This window comes from Ceratotherium simum, chromosome 8 (assembly GCF_057802395.1).
Source record: "Ceratotherium simum simum isolate JZ-2026a chromosome 8, ASM5780239v1, whole genome shotgun sequence".
Taxonomy (NCBI): Eukaryota; Metazoa; Chordata; class Mammalia; order Perissodactyla; family Rhinocerotidae; genus Ceratotherium; species Ceratotherium simum.
In genome coordinates, this window is record NC_141907.1 from 4,081,796 (window position 1) to 4,099,384 (window position 17,589).

Sequence of the window (17,589 nt, forward strand, 5' to 3'; positions counted from 1 at the left end):
AGAGAATTCAGTCTGCGTGTTAACAAAGAGGGTATGCACTTGAGCACCTCACTGCGTTTGTGTAAAATTCGCTGCCAGGGGATGAATGATAGGAGATACAGGGCTGGGTGTCCAGGGAAGCACCTCCTGCCCTCTGCACCTCACCTGGTCGTCCCTCCCCTCTTACCAGGTCTTTAGGGGACCACGGGCTGCACGTAGCCTCTCTCCATGCTTGCGGAGAGGGATTGTAAGCTAGCGATGTGATGCTTTTCATGTAGCCAGAGGTCTTCCCCTGACCTAGCCCACTGGAGGGGCTTTGAACTTCAGCAGAATCTTTTCACCTTTGGAAGAAGACAGAACTGGTTTGGACAGAACTGGTTTGGACAGAACTGGTTTGGTTGAAATTTGCTCCTGTCCTCTCCAGGCCTGTGGGCTGTGAGCCCCTCTGAACTTCATCTGCCTCACCAGTAACTGGAGAATAAAGCCTGTTGTTTCAGTGAGGCCACGTTTCTAAGTTCAATCTTCCTTTCCTTTCCTTTTGTTTGTTTTTATTCCTTCCTTTGATTAGAAGAAAAACCCATTCATGAATAAAGATGGAATGCTGCTTTATGGTAATGAAGAGAAAGCAGGCCATTATTGCTTTCTGATTCTCTGTGCCTGCCGTTAGGAACCCTGCTTTCTTCCTTATAAAAACAGAATTAGTGGGCCCGTCTGGTGGCCTCGTGGTTAAGTTCGCGAGCTCCACTTCTGGCGGTCTGGGGTTTGCAGGTTCAGATCCCGGGCGCAGACCTACGCACTGCTCATCAAGCCACGCTGTGGCAGCGTCCCACATCAAGTGGAGGAAGATGGACACAGATGTTAGCCCAGGGCCAGTCTTCCTCAGCACAAAGAGGAAGATTGGCACCAGCTGTTAGCTCAGGGCTAATCTTCCTCACTCACACTCACACACACACACACACACACACACCCCCCAGAATTAGCTCTTAACCTACCATTCCCATGGTCTTAATAACCTACCATTCCGATGCTCTTATTCCCTGTTTATTGCTGTTGTGTGGCAAAGTCTTTTCTTAAAATTCCATTTACCTAGATTTTTCTAAAATTCCATTTACCTAGATTTTCTTAAAATTCCATTTATCTAGCATTATCAGGTAAAATATACAATGTCTCCTGTTTAATTTTACTTCACCTTGACTAGTCAGGGTTTATTCTCTGACTCTTCATTCTCTTCCTCTAATGTGCTTATCATCAGCCCACAGAGTCCCAGTCCACGAAGACAAAAGAACATGTCCATCTCCCACCCAGACCAAGGCAACTCCTGATCTGCTTTCTGTCATTGCTCGTGACTGCTTTTCTGTCACATTACTTTTGCTGGTTCTAGAATTTCATAAAAATGGGATCATACAGTATGCCTTTTTGTGTGTCTAACTTCTTTCAATTACCTTTTTTTTTGGAGATTCATCTGAGTTATGCATATGGATAGTTTGTTTCTTTTTATTGATAAGAAATATTCGATGGTATGAATACATTGTAATTTGTTTGTCCTTGTATTTGTTGATGGTTGTTTAGGTTGTGTGCAGTTTTTGGCTGTTATGAGTAAAGTTGCTAATGTTTTTGTGTGGACGTATGTAATAATTTCTCTTGGGTAAATACCTGGGAGGGAATCCCTGGGTCACATGGTAAGTGTACATTTAACTTTATAGGAAACTTCCAGACTGCTCTCTAAGGTGGCTGTACCACGCAAGCTTCCACCAGGAGAGTATGAGGCTTCTGCCTGCTCTGCAGTTTTGCCAAGGCTTCATATTCTGTCTTTTCACTTCTGGTCCTTCCCCTGGATGTATAGGGGTACCTCATTGTGACTTCAGTTTCCATCAACCTGATGACTAATGATATTAACATCTTTTTATGTGCTTATTGGCCATTTGTGTCTTTTTTTGTGAAATGTATGTAACTCCTTTACCTGGTTTTTTGTTAGATTGTCTTTATATGTTCTCAATATTTGGTGTATTGATATGAGTGCTTTGTCAGACACGTGTAGTGCAAATATTTTCTTCCCATTTTCTTAATGATTTATTTCAAAAAGTCCAATTTATTAATTTTTTTCTGTTAGTACTTTTGGTGTGCTAAGAAATCTTGGCCTACTCCAAAATCATAAATAATTTCTCCTGTTTTCTTGTAGACATTTTTATAGTTTTACTTCTTATATTTAGGTATTTGACCCATTTGAGTTAATTTTTGGGTATGGTGTGATGTGAGGGGTGAGTTCAGTTTTTCCCATATTGATACCCACTTGTTCAGCACCAATTGTTCCAAAGACTCTTCTTTCCCCACTGAATTGCCTTGGCATCTTTGTCAAAAATCAATTGGCCATTTATGTGCGGGTTTATCTCTGGACTTTGTGTTCTGTTTCACTAATCTATCCTAATGGCAATACCACCCTGGATTGATTGTTATTGTAGCTCTGTGGTAAGCCTTGAAACTAGGTAATTTAAGTCCTCCAACACTGTTCATTTTTCTCCCCAGTGTTTGGCTATTCTAGTTCATTTCATTTTCATATGTTTTAGAATCAGCTTGTCAATTTTTTTTTGGAAAAAAAAAGCTGCTGGGATCTTGATTGGGGTTGTGTTGAGTCTGTAGCTTAATTTGAGGGGAGATTACTATCTTAGCAATATGGAATCTTCCATGCATGACTATGGTATCCTTTTATTTAAATCTTCATTAAATTTTCTCAGCAACATTTCATAGTTGTCAGTTTATAGGCCTTACACATATTTTTTTAAAGTTATCCTTAAGTATTTCATGTATTATAAATGGTACTAGCTTTTCTTTTTCTTTCACTTTTCAATTGTTCCTTGCTAGTAAGGAGCTTACAGTTTTATAGAGAAATTGGTAAGTAAGTAGACAGATGAGGGACCAGAAAATAGACAGGGGACGTTCAGTCTCCACTGAGTTGGTTTGGGAAGGCTTTGCAGAGGAGGTGGCATGTGGTTGTAACACTCCACTTACACCAACGGATAAATCATCCAAACAGAAGATCAATAAGGAAACATTGGCCTTAAATAACACACTAGAACAGATGGACCTAGTAGATATATACAGAGCATTCCATCCAAAAACTGAAGAATACACGTTCTTTTGAAATGCACATGGAACATTCTCTGGGATTGATCACATATTAGGCCACAAAACAAGTCTCTATAAATTTAAGAAGATTGAAATAATACCAAGCATCTTTTCTGACCACAACGCTATGAAACTAGAAATCAACTATAGGAAGAAAATCAGAAAAGCCACAAATACGTGGAGATTAAACAAAATGCTACTGAACAACAATTGGGTCAACAAAGAAATCAAAGGAGAAATCAAAAAATACCTGGAGACAAATGAAAATGAAAATACAACATGCCAGAATTTATGGGATAGAGCAAAAGCGGTTCTAAGAGGGAAGTTTATAGCAATACAGGCCTATCTCAACAAACAAGAAAAATCTCAAATAAACAGTCTAACAATGCACCTAAAGGAACTGGAAAAAGAAGAAGAAACAAAGCCCCAAATCAGTAGAAGAAGGGAAATAATAAAAATCAGAGCAGAAAAAAATGAAATGGAGACTAAAAAAAAATAGAAAAAATTAATAAAACCAAGAGGTGGTTCTTTGAAAAGATAAACAAAATTGACAAACCTTTAGCTAGACTCACCAAGAAAAAAAGAGAGACGGCTCAAACAAGTAAAATCAGAAATGAAAGAGGAGAAATTACAACAGACACCTTAGAAATACAAAAGATTATAAGAGAATACTACGAAAAGCTATATGCCAACAAATTCGACAATCTGGAAGAAATGGATAAATTCTTGGAATCATACAACCTTCCAAAACTGGATCAAGAAGAAACAGAGAATTTGAATAGACAAATCAGCAGTAAGGAGATCGAAACAGTAATCACAAACCTCCCCAAAAATAAAAGTCCAGGACCAGACGGCTTCCCTGGAGAATTCTACCAAATATTCAAAGAAGACTTGATACCTATCCTTCTCAAACTCTTCCAAAAAATTGAGGAAGGGTGAAGCTCCCTAACTCATTCTATGAAGCCAACATTACCCTGATACCAAAACCAGACAAGGACAACACAAAAAAAGAAAATTACAGGCCAATATCACTGATGAACGTTGATACAAAAATCCTCAACAAAATACTAGGAAATCCATACAACAGTACATTAAAAATATTATACACCATGATCAAGTGGGATTTATTCCAGGTATGCAGGGATGGTTCAACATTCGCAAATCAATCAACGTAATACACCACATTAATAAAATGAAGAATAAAAATCACATGATCATCTCAACAGATGCAGAGAAAGCATTTGAGAAGATACAACATCCATTTATGATAAAAACTCTGAATAAAATGGGTATAGAAGGAAAGTACCTCAACATAATAAAGGCCATCTATGACAAACCCACAGCTAATATCATCCTCAATGGTGAAAAACTGAAAGCTATCCCTCTAAGAACAGGAACCAGAGAAGGATGCCCAGTCTCACCACTCCTATTTAACATAGTACTGGAAGTCCTAGCCAGAGCAATCAGGCAAGAAAAAGAAATAAAAGGGATCCAAATTGGAAAGGAAGAAGTGAAACTCTCACTATTTGCAGATGACATGATTTTATATATAGAAAACTCTAAAGAATCCACCAAAAAACTTTTAGAAGTAATAAATGAATACAGTAAAATTGCAGGATACAAAATCAACATACAAAAATCAGTTGCATTTCTATACATTAACAACAAAGTAGCAGAAAGAGAAATTAAGAAAACAATCCCATTTACAATCACAACAAAAAGAATAAAATATCTAGGAATAAACTTAACCAAAGAGGTGAAAGATCTGTACACCGAAAACTATAAAACATTGCTGAAAGAAATTGAAGTCACAAAGAAATGGAAAGATATTCTGTGCTCTTGGATTGGAAGAATTAACATAGTTAAGATGTCCATACTTCCTAAAGCAATCTATAGATTCAATGCAATCCCTATCAAAGTTCCAACAACATTTTTCACAGAAATAGAACAAAGAATCCTAAAATTTATATGGAACAACAAAAGACCCCGAATAGCTAAAGGAATCCTGAGAAAAAAGAACAAAGCTGGAGGTATCACACTCCCTGATTTCAAAATATACCACAAAGCTATAGTAACCAAAACAGCATGGTACTGGCACAAAAACAGTCACACAGATCAATGGAATAGAATCGAAAGCCCAGAAATAAACCCACACATGTTGGACAGCTAATCTTCAACAAAGGAGCCAAGACCATACAATGGAGAAAAGAAAGTCTCTTTAACAAATGGTGGGAAAACTGGATAGCCGCATGCAATAAAATGAAAGTAGACCCTTACCTTACACCATACACAAAAATTAACTCCAAATGGATTAAAGACTTGACTGTAAGACCTGAAACTATGAAACTTCTAGAAGAAAATGTAGGCAGTACGCTCTTCGACATCGGTCTTAGCAACATCTTTTCAAGCACCATGTCTGACCGGGCAAGAGAAACAATAGAAAAAATGAACAAATGGGACTACATCAAACTAAAAAGCTTCTGCACAGCAAAGGAAACCATCAACAAAACGAAAAGACAACCTAACAATTGGGAGAAGATATTTGTAAACCATACTTCTGATAAGGGCTTAATCTCCAAAATATATAAAGAACTCATGCATCTCAACAACAAGAAAACTAACAACCCAATTAAAAAATGGGCAAAAGTCCTAAACAGACATTTCTCCAGAGAAGATATACAGATGGCCAACAGGCACATGAAAAGGTGTTCAACATCATTAACTCTCAGGGAAATGCAAATCAAAACTACAGTGAGATATCACCTCATGCCCGTCAGGATGGCTATAATTAACAAGACAGGAAACAACATGTGTTGGAGAGGATGTGGAGAGAAGGGAACTCTCATACACTGCTGGTGGGAGTGCAAAATGGTGCAGCCACTATGGAAAACAGTATGGAGGTTCCTCAAAAAATTAAGGATAGAACTACCATATGATCCAGCTATTCCACTGCTGGGTATTTATCCAAAGAACTTGAAAACACCAATGTGTAAAGATACATGCACCCCTGTGTTCATTGCAGCGTTACTTACAATAGCCAAGACTTGGAAGCAACCTAAGTGCCCATGAAGGGAGGAATGGATAAAGAAGATGTGGTATATATACACAATGGAATACGACTCAGCCATAAGAAACGATGAAATCCAGCCATTTGTGACAACATGGATGGACATTGACGGTATTATGCAAAGTGAAATAAGTCAGAGGGAGAAGGTTAAGTACCGTATGATCTCCCTCATTAAGTAGTAGATAATAACAACAACAAACACATAGAGACAGAGATTGGATTGGTGGTTACCAGAGGTTCTGGAAGGGGGGAGGGAGGAGGGTGAAAGGGATAATTTGGCACATGTGTGTGGTGATGGGTTGTAATTAGTATTTGGGTGGTGAACATGATGTAATCTATGCAGAAATAGAAGTATAATGATGTACACCTGAAATTTATACAATGTTATAAACCAATGTTACTGCAATAAACAAACAAAAATTAAAAAAAAAGAAAATAAATAAATAACCTACATTAAAAAAAAAAAATAAAACATTTGTTAGGAGCCCGCTTGGTTTTTATCAGTAGTCTTCTACCAGCCTAGGCATCAGGCTTCGGAATTAGGGAGTCTGGTTCTTGTGTTGTCAGGTTACATATACTATTAATGATTGGTAAAAGACGTGTCCAGATCTAGGTTTCATCTTATGCTTTCTACAAAACAGCGGGAGGAGATTTTCTGTTGAGGCTTGCATCACTCACCTGTGTATTAATCTGACCTTTAAGAATTATGATAATTTCCCGAAAGAATGTGTTCAGTGGCTTTTTACAGCAGTTCCTTTGGGAAGTCCTTGCTGGCTCTATATAATCCAGATAGGAAGATTCTCAGGACTCAGAATATACATATATGCACATATCCTTTTAGAAACGTGGACTTTCCCTTGGGATATTGATAACTCTTTTAAAGATTCAGCTTTCAGGGTCCGTACTGAAATAGAGCTGTGACTGTTGTAGGTCCTGTTCAGACACCGACATTGGCAAGTGGAGACCTTATTTGCTTTCTCTTTTCAGATTCAAATTAAAGCAGCATCGAGTGTCCCTGTAGTCAGAGGCTTTTCTTTACAGCCGCCTTCTTGGATCTCCGCAGCAGTCTTGCTAGGCAGATAACTGTTATTATGCCCACATTAGAGGCGAGGGCACTAGCAATCAGACAAGTCTCGTGGCTTGTACTCAGCGTCATGCTGTCCTTCAGATAACGGTCATCTGGAGCTTTAGGGAAGTTGAGTGTGGTCAGCTGAGGGAAACTGTCCTGCCAGACAGCGCCTAAAGCTTGCTGCTTTCCCTGTGCTGTCTCGGGTCAACCTTTACGCAGCCCGCTTAGGTTATCTGCGGAGGCCTGTGGAAATGTTGGCAAGAGTCTTGACTGTAACCCTATAAGGGAAACTATGCAAGTGCCTCGCTTGAGTCACAGCTGTGTTGCTTCAGTGCCACACAAGTTCTGTCTCCCTGGGCACGCTCCTAGATATTCTCATACAGTGTCTCTGCAGTCTTAGCAGAGAGGGGCCCTGCCCAGGTGGGTGGTCATCCACCTATTTGAGAAGGTGAACGTGTCAGAATCATTCTTTTGCCGCTTATGATGTGTACGTTCTAAGGATATCACAGGAGACATAGTTACTAACTATGAGAGGACGATCCATGGTACTTTTTCCTGCAACTTTCTCTTCAAAACAGATGTCAGGAATTTTGTCTGTTATGGAGATCTAGAAACAAGCAAGTGAATGAATTCACCAAACACATATTGAGTGTCTGTTGTGTTCTAGCTCCCACGTCGGGGGTTGTGCCGGGCACTGGAGGTACAGGGAGAGGTCAGACGGTGCTCATGCCTTCAGATTGCGTACCGGCTGGTGGAGGAGACAGACAAATTCACCTGTAATTGCAGCACAGCATGAGCACTGGGCTGACAGTGGGCCGGGGTGGTGATGGCTGAGCTGTCTTGAAGGGTCGATAGGTAAGAGGTAGCCAGGTAAGAGAGGTGTGGTGTGTGTTAGGGACACGGCAGGGATGCCTAAGGTTGAGGCACGCCTGCAGAGAACAGCGGTGTGTGCCAGGGTCCACGGGCGAAAGCAAGCCCGGTGTCTGTGGGAAACGGGCTCATCAAAAGAGCTGCAGTGTGAACATGAGGAACAACAGGCAGAGGCTGGTTCGTGTTCTGAGACGAAGTCAGGAAAAGTCATTGAAAAGAGGCATGTAGGGGACAAGGGCAACTTTCTGAAGAGCAGGTTGGTCTTGGGCCAGCCATGGCTTGGAAACCGTTTCTTCACTGGAGCCTCAAATCTAGCACGGTAGTCCACAGTGAGTGGGCTGAGACGGGGTTTCGTGAAACCAGCTCTCAGTGACCCAGCCTCTGGGATGGGCCGCATAGGGAGCAGCTGCCCGGGCAGCGCGTGTGCAGCTCCCCAGGAGGTTATGGAAGACACTGCGTCTGTGAGTTCTGTGCAAGGCAGGCCGGAGGATCTGAAGGCCACGATTCAGTCCTTCCTCCCCAGGACCTCCTGCTTTTGTTTCCATGTCGTCTCACTGGCCAGTCTTGTCTTATCACATCTGATTTTGAATCATAGCTAGAAAATGTTTTCCCACACCAAAGTTATAGAAGAATTCACCTACCATTTCTTCAAGGACTTGAATGGTTTTGTTTTTTATATTCTGATTCTCAAGTATCTTGGGAGTTTTTTCTGGTGTATGATGTGAGGTAAGTATTCAATTTTATCTTTTTTTGCCCCCCCAAATGGTTACCACTTGTCCTAACTCCAACTATTAAGAGGTCCCTCTTTTCCCCATTGGTTTGAGACACTGTCTTTATCATATGCTCTACGGGCGTACTTCAGAGATATTGCAGGTTTGGTTCCAGACCACTGCAATAAAGTGAATATTACAATAAAGTGAATATTGCGATAAAGTGAATCACATGAATTTTTTGGTTTCCCAGTGCATATAAAAGTTATGCTTACCGTGTACTGTAGTCTGTTAAGTGTGCCATAGTATTGTGTCTAAAAAGATAATGTACATACCTTAATTAAACAATACTTTATTACTAAAAAATGCTAACCGTCGCCTGAGCCTTCAGCGAGTCGTCATCATTTTGCTGGTGGAGGGTCTTGTAAAAAAAACTCAGTATCTGCGAAGTACAATAAAAGGAGCCGTGCCTGTATATCTCTGTGTGTTTGGGTCTGTTTCTGGACTTTCTGTTCTGTTTTATTGATCTGACTGGGAATTTATGTGCCACTATCACACCTTTTTAATGACAGAGCCTTTATGTTATGTTTTAGTAGAGGGTGGGGCTAGTCCCTCTTCATTGTTCTCAGATATCCTGCATGCTCGTTGCTATATGTATTGGGCTTGTGTTAAGTTTGTTTAACTTGGAGAGAATTGATATCTTTTTGATATTAAGTTGTCCTATCCAAAGGCAAGGGACACTTTTCCATTTGTTCAAATCTGCTTCTTTGTCTTTCAGGAGTGTTTTATGTTTTCCTTATGTACTTTTTGCTATTTCTTGCTAAATTATTTTAAGTATTTTACTTTTTTCTTGCTTTTTAAAATGGATTCCTCTCTTCCATTATATCTTCTAGCTGTTTACTGTTTGGTATACAATTAATATGCAAAAAGCAATTGATAGTTTTTATGTATTTTTTGGTACTTTATTCAAATTTTTATTATTCTTAGTAGTTTTATCAGTGATTCTCTTGGGTTTTCTAGGTATACTTTCACATCAGCTGCAAATAGAGATAATTTTACTGTTTTCTTTTCCATTCTTAAGTTTCTAATTGTTTTCTCTTTTCTAATTGCGTTGGCTAATACTTCCAATGTAGTGTTAAAAGTACTGGAGGAAAACACACTGACAGAGAGAACTGTTTGGTGGTTACCAGGGGCAGGGGGGTGGGGGGTGGGCACAAGGGGTGAAGGGATGCATTTATATGGTGAATGACAAGCAATAATATACAACAAAAAGTTCACAATAAAGAAAAAAAATAAGGGGTCGGCCCCGTGGCTTAGCGGTTAAGTGCGTGCGCTCTACTGCTGGCGACCCGGGTTCGGATCCCGGGTGCGCACCGACACACCGCTTCTCCGGCCATGCTGAGGCTGCGTCCCACATACAGAAACTAGAAGGATGTGCACCTATGACACACAACTGTCTACTGGGGCTTTGGGGGAAAAAGTGAATAAATAAATAAAAAAAAAAAAAAAAAGAAAAAAAATAAGTAGTGGAGGAAATGGGCCTCCTTGACTTGTTTCCGGCCTTACTGGGAATGCCTCAAGTGTTTCCTCGTTAGATAAGACGCCGTTTTTGTTTTTGTTTTATGTTAGTGTCTTGGTCTCTCCAGGCTGCTATAACAGAATACTACAGACTGGGTGGCTTACGAATAACAGAAGTTTATTTCTCACAGTTCTGGAGGCTGGAAGTCCAAGATCAGGGTGCCAGCATGGTGGGTTCCAGTGACGAGGGCCCTCTTCTTGGTTGTGGACTGCCAACTTTTCATTGTACAGTAGTGCCTCCTTATCTGCGGGGGATATGTTCCAAGACCCCCAGTGATGCCTGAAACGGCAGATAGTACTGAACTCTATATAGACTATGTTTTTTCCTATACATACATACCTATGATAAAGTTTATTTATAAATTAGGCACAGTTAAGAGACAATAACTAATAAGAAAATAGCAGAATTATAACAATATGCTGTAATAAAAGTTACTGTAGATCTTAGCAACCTCAGCCTATGATTTTTTTTGCTTTCCTTATTTCACCTTTCCTTTCTTTCCTTACTTTTACTTTTTCACTTAAAGGAAGCATTTTACAGCTCCTCTTTGGCATATGCGAACTGCCAGTATCACTACTCTTGTGCTTTGCGGCGTTATTAAGTAAAATAAGAGTGGCTTGAACACAAGCACTGTGATACCACCACAGTTGATGTGGTAACTGAGATGGCTTCTAAGTGACCGAAAGGCAGGTAGTGTGTACAGCATGGATCTGCTGGACAAAGGAATGATTCATGTCCCGGGCAAGATGGAGCAGGACTGCGTGAGATTTCATCACGCTACTCAGAATGATGTGCAATTTAAAACACAAATTGTTTATTTCTGGAATTTTCCATTTAATATTTTTGGACTGCAGTTGACCATGGGTAGCTGAAAAGTCAACAATTGAAATTGAGGATAAGGGGGAGCTACTGTATCCTCACATGGTGGAAGGGGCAAGGGTGCCCTCCAGGGCCTCTTTTGTAAGGGTGCTAGTCCTATTCATGAGGGCTCCATGCTCATGACCTAATCACCTCCCAAATGCCCCACCTCCTAATACCGTCACGTTTGGCATTAGGTTTCAACATATGAATTTCGGGGGGCGACAAACATTTAGCCTATAGCAGTTAGTACATGTATTTTAATCAAACTAGGGCAGTATGTGTCAATTCCCATTTTATTGACTTTTGAAAAAAAATCAGGAATGGGTATTGAATTTTGTTGAAGACTTTTTCATGATCTATGGAGACAATCATACGCTCTTCTCATTAGTCTATTAATATGATGAATTATATTAGTAGATTTTCTAATGTTGAGTCATCCTTGCATTCTTGGAATGAATTCCATTTGGTCCTAGTGTGCTATCGAGGTATTGTGTTGGTTTCTGTTTGCTGATATTTTATGTAGGATTTTTGCAGTGATATTAGTAAGATTGATGTTTGTAAGACTGGTCTTCGTTTTTGTGTGTTTGTATATCTGTATCAGGTTTAGGCATCATTTTAATACCTACTTCTGAAAAATAAAGAATTTGAGAATTTTTCGGTTTCTGTCCTCTGGAATAATTTATGTAGGGGCCTTGGTGTTTAAAGTTTGGTAGCAATCCCCTGTAAAATCATCTGGGTCCAGTACTTTTTTTGTGAGGATAATTCTTTGATAACTTTCTTTGCTTCTTCTATGGAGATTGGTCTGTGTAAGCTTTCTAAAACAATTTGGTACATTGTATTTTTTTATGTGAAATTATGTTTCACCCAGTTTCGAATATATTGCATAGAGTTGTACAGGATAGTCTTTCATGATTTGTCTTTAAGGACATTATGGTTTTAGAAGTGAAGAAATATGTGAGCAGTGTTCACTTACTGCAGTCAAGGATCCCAGGTCTTAAAGAGAAGTTTTAATAAGAGGAGCGTATGCTAATAATGATAAGTGCTACTATTTGTGAAATGCTTGCCTCTGTGTGTGTATCAGCTCATTTCATCCTCACTACAATATTGAGATACATAATCATCATCTTTTTAAGGATGAGATAATTTGGGGGAATTACCCACTCTCTCAAGGTCACACAGCTAGGAAGACTCAGAGCTGGGATTTGAATGTGATTTGTGTGGCTGTAAAGGCTGGGCTGTTTGTAAGAAGCAGTAGATGATGAGGGCCAAGGGAGAGGCATAGACAGAAGAGAGTCCGGGAGGAGGGATCAGCGTGGATAGAATGATCAGGACATCTTCACCAAGGGGGTGGGATGTGATCTCCACTCTAGAGAACAGGCAGCATTTGGGTGGGGGGAGAGGCAGGGAGGTGGTCCTGGAGGGGTGCCTGGCAGTGGGAGGTAACCCTGGCTAAGGTGGACAGGAGCTACCAGAGGATCACACAATGAGAAGGTCAGGTGGAGGTTGGCGAGTTGGTGTGCCAGCTGGGGCTAGGTGGTCTGGATAGGAGAGGGGAGCGAGGGGCATTGGGGAAATTAGGAGAAGCAGACACTTCTTTTCAATTGAGACTGGATTATGGAAGTTGTTACCCAGATCTAGTTTCTGCACTCGGTTGGAATTTTGAAGGGAAGAGCTGTGTGGGAAGGATCTCAGATAAAAATATAAAATAAATAAGAAGACCACCAGCAACCGCCTTGGCTGTGTGAAGACGCTTGGCTGTAACTGAGAATGCAGGCAGTACTGGGTGTGTTGTATACATTATTAAAGGCTGAAGCCTGAAGGGGACATGGATGTGGCAACATGTGTACAGTCTGTCACCCATGACAAATTGAGTGACATAAATATGTGAACTGTTCCTTGCCTTTTCTGAAAAGGGAGCAGGAAGTTCTGGGGTATTTAACTGGATTTTCCTAGAGCCAGTAGCAGTAGGCATTTTTTCTTGTTGTTTGTAGTATTTGTTCATAAAGAGTGGTTTAGTTTCCTGAGAAACTGCACGTGGATCCTAGGAATTCTGTCGTTGCTCCTATAGAAGTATGTGAGGATGATGACAGTTCTGTGCGAAACAGGGCACTGACTTGGCAGTCAGGTCGCCTGGCTCCTGGTTCTGGCTTTTTTATCAAACGCTGTGTGAACTCAGCATGTCACTTCCCTTCTCTGGGGCTCAGTTTCCTCACTTGTGGAATGAAGGCACTAAGTCCAGGGTCCCTTCTGGCTTTCAAATTCTATGATTTAGGCATTAAGGTGAATAAAATTCCTTTAAAGTGTTTTTTGGGATCTACAAACCATAATCCACTTCTTTAATTTTGTCGAAATAAGTTTCACTGTCAAACCTGAGCTAGAGATTTACTTTAAATCGTAGAGAGGTTGATTGTGTGGGAGGCGTGTTTGCTATGTTGAGTTGTCTGCTCTACTGTCTAGTCTTTACTCATTCTTTCCCTTTTTATTTAGGACTGCGGAAGTCACTAACCAAGTAAGAGAGAACAGAGTCAAAGAAGGCTTTTGCTAGGGACAAGGGAGTTTTGCTTTTCAGATGCATAGAATATGTCCAGAAATGCCTCAGAGGCTTTCCCTATTGCCTTGGGAACAATAAATTCTGTGTCCAGATCTTTTGTGTGGTGTGGGCATTTGGGAAAGAAATAGTTTTCTGGAAGTTGGTGCTTTATTCTTGTGTCCTGATCCCCGTTTGTGTTCAGCGACTTTGGCTTTCCGTTCGGAGTGGGATAACAGATGTCAGGGTCGGGAAGTTGAACGAGGGAGGAGGGGCCTTGGTTCCCATGTAGATGTGTAGGGACACATCTACAGCCTGCTCAGCTTGCTGCTGTGGACCAGTCCCTTCACCTTTCTTAATCTTGTTTCTGCCATTGGTGATGTTCAAAGATAATGTGATTGTGAGGGTCAAACGAGATAGAATACATTAAAAGTATTTTATATACTAGAACATAACTAGTTGTTATTCTGAATGCAAAACGCTTTGGCCTGCATTCAGGGCATACAAATGGGAGAGGTGTGATAGTCTGTGCCCTGGGATAAGTCTCTCTGATTCTCTGAGACTCCAGTTTTCCGTCAGTAAATCAAGAGAGTTGGATGAATTACCTACAGCTGTTGTTCCAGTTGTAAGATTCTGGTTTTTACTATAAGAACTATTAATAAAATAATGATGCAAAGCACAATTTGAGCAGTGACCTTGAAGGATGTGGATAGCCTGTTCTGTGTCACGGGAGACAAGTAGAATGTAACCTAAGAGGAATTAACGTCTACCATGAGCAAACTTTTTTATTTATTTTATTTTATTTTTTGTGTGTGTGAGGAAGATCAGCCCTGAGCTAACATCCATGCTAATCCTCCTCTTTTTGCTGAGGAAGACCGGCTCTGAGCTAACATCTATTGCCAATCCTCCTCCTTTTTTTTTTTTCCCCCCAAAGCCCCAGTAGATAGTTGTACGTCATAGTTGCACATCCTTCTAGTTGCTGTATGTGGGACGCGGCCTCAGCATGGCCGGAGAAGTGGTGCGTCGGTGCGCGCCCGGGATCCGAACCCGGGCCGCCAGTAGCGGAGCGCGTGCACTTAACCGCTAAGCCACGGGGCCAGCCCTACCATGAGCAAACTTGAGAGTCAAGGAGATGATATAAAAAGTAGAGACTTCTAGGGGCCGGCCCAGTGGCGCAAGTGCTTAAGTGCGCGCGCTCCGCTGCGGCGGCCCGGGGTTCGCCGGTTCGGATCCCAGGCACGCACTGACGCACCGCTTGTCAGGCCATGCTGTGACAGGTGTCCCATATAAACTGGAGGAAGATGGGCACGGATGTTAGCCCAGGGCCAGTCTTCCTCAGCAAAAAGAGGAGGATTGGCAGATGTTAGCACAGGCCTGATCTCCTCACACACACACACAAAAGTAGAGACTTTGAAATCAACCAGACCTGGTGTTGATTCACAGTCTGACCTTTTTTTTTTTTTAACCATCTGACCTTAGACAAGAACGTAACCCTTCTCAGTCTCAATTTCTCCATCTGTAAAATGGTTATAATAATGTCTGCCTTGAGAGTTATTGTGAAGATCAGTCATAATGTGTATAAAGCACCTGGCGCATTGCCTAGCACATGGTAAGCACTAGATGATGGCTGTAATTCTCTATTAAACTTCTGTAAGGAGTGACAGAGGCTGTGATAACGTTGTAGGGAAAATAAGGAAGCCTGTGTCATGAAGGAAGACATGGGCTGGAGGTGCTGGAGGAGGTCAAGTGTACATGCGAGTCTAACTTGACCCTGCAGAAGCAGCCCCCCCGATGGAAGGAGAGAGCGTGTGTCAGGCAGTGGAAAAGTTGGATCCCGGGTCAGTAAGTCTGGGTGTCGAATGGAGAAGGCCACTCAGTACGTCTGTGGAACCCTAAGCTGAATCCCTGGACTCCTGATTACTTTGCCCGCCCACAGAGAGCTGGCTGACAGTGGGGAGAAAGTGACAGCTCTGGGGGGGCTCAGGGGAAATCATGGGCTCCTCATGCTTTCTAGACATCCTGCGGGCTGGAGTTGTACGATGCCACTCCCTGCTTGGGTGTACATGTCTCATCAGAGCTTCATTTATATGGAAATCTTTAGAGCTCTTGTTGGTTACCACCCTTTGATCTTAAAGGAAATGTCATGTTCATATTCAGAGTTTTAAACCGAAAATTGGTTGCAAAGACTTCTTCCTTCCTTTCTTTGGTGTCCCGGTGGGCCTTTTGTATGTCGTGTCCAGTAGCTATGGGAGTTCATGCCCCTTCCTTCAACATGCGTCTGCTGAGTGGTTAATGTTGGACACTGCTGGGCACCAAAAGGAGCCCAGCGAAGTACGAGACGCAGTGCCTGCACACAAGGGCCTGGCTGTCCAGTGGGGAGCCGATGGTGCCATAGTAGTTATGATACTTTGTAGGACACTGGGTGTAGACCCTGGTGAAATTGATCTTCATCTTCCTCACTTTTTCTAGGACGAGTGTTCTTATTTTATTTGACCATGCTATTGCATTTAAAAAAAAATGGCCACAGCAACTCACCAGGCCAGGGTTATCTCAGAAGACAGTCTATGGAATGATTATCATGAAATGGCCAAACAGGGCCTTTGGAGTCAGATCTGTGTCTAGATTCTTACTGTTATGGTCTAGCTCTGTGGCTGTGAGCAAATTATTAACTGGAGAAGCTTAGCCACTTATTTGCTTGGTAACCTTAGGCTGCCTCTCTGTGCCTCAGTTTCCTCACCTGTAGAATGGTAGAATGTAGTATCGACCTCACAGGGTTGTTGGGAACACAAGCGAATTCATACATATAGAGGGGCTAGAACAGTGCCTGATCCTGGGGATTGCTACGTAAGAGGCTTCTTCTTCTCCCAGTTTATGGGGACGATTGTCTCTTTGCAGCATTAGTGTGAGAGTTGAATGAAATATCATGTGTAGATGCCCAGCACCATACCTTTCACATAATAGATTCTCAGAAAATGTTAATTCTCTTACTTGCTAGGTCTTCATTCATTCACTCACCAAAAATGCTCATGTGCTTTCTTAGTGGATTGTATGCTAGGCTGTTATAAGGTGTTCAGAGATAAGCAAAGCAAAAAACCTGCTCTCAACCGGCTGCCTAGCTATTTTGAGAAAAGAACAAAAACAAACCTGAAGGTCACTGAGTATCCAGGTTATCAGTACAGCTGCTAAGAGAGGAATGAATTTTGGTAATTAAGGAGGACTTGAGTGAGGAGAAGCCAACTGGGGTGTTTAATTAGAGAAGGCTAGGAGAAAGGGGATGTGAGTTTGTTTTAAGTGTTTGGAGGGTAAATATATAAGGGTAAAATATGATTTGTTTAGTCGGTGAGGATCCTAAAAAGGAGGAATTTTTCTAACAATCACAACTCTCTGATTTGGGGGTGTTTTGCATTGAGGTGCAAAGAGCTTTGCTTTGAGGATCTTTTGGTTGTCATTTCAGCTGAAAAGAAAACCACACAGAGTAGCTTAATACGAAACAATGAAGTGAAAATTTGTTAGAGGGAGGCAGATATCTCGTGGAATGCAAGTGCAGCCCCGTTTCACAGGTAATTTTAAAAAGTCCGAGAAGTGCCTACCTGTCTGGCTCTTCCTGTCTCTCCCGTGGTCTCTGGCCTCGGAGCATGTATGCATGTGCTCCTGAGCGTGCTGACTTCATTCTCTTGTCCTCTGTGGATGGCTTCATCCTCTGGCACGTCCATGCTTAAACACGGCCACTCCACGGCTCCTGACTGGATGTGTCTTCAGTTCAAGAGATCCCAACTAAGAGAGTTCCTGGTCCCCAGGCAAACT

At 41.6% G+C, this 17,589-nt stretch overlaps 1 protein-coding gene across 6 annotated transcripts in view; it reads left to right on the top strand.

Annotated features, from left to right (window-relative positions):
- AFAP1 (actin filament associated protein 1) overlaps positions 1-17,589 on the top strand; it is a 163,402-nt gene that overhangs the window by 44,748 nt on the left and 101,065 nt on the right. Inside the window, exon 1 of one of the 6 annotated variants that reach the window (XM_087434880.1) lies at positions 17,230-17,345. The exons of 4 other annotated variants lie outside the window; for them this stretch is intronic. In XM_087434880.1, coding sequence (XP_087291006.1) covers positions 17,321-17,345 — 25 coding nt within the window. In that variant the 5' untranslated portion in view covers positions 17,230-17,320. Of the gene's footprint in view, positions 1-17,229; positions 17,346-17,589 lie in introns of those variants that run through there. One more of the 6 variants, XM_087434873.1, reaches the window with a different exon arrangement.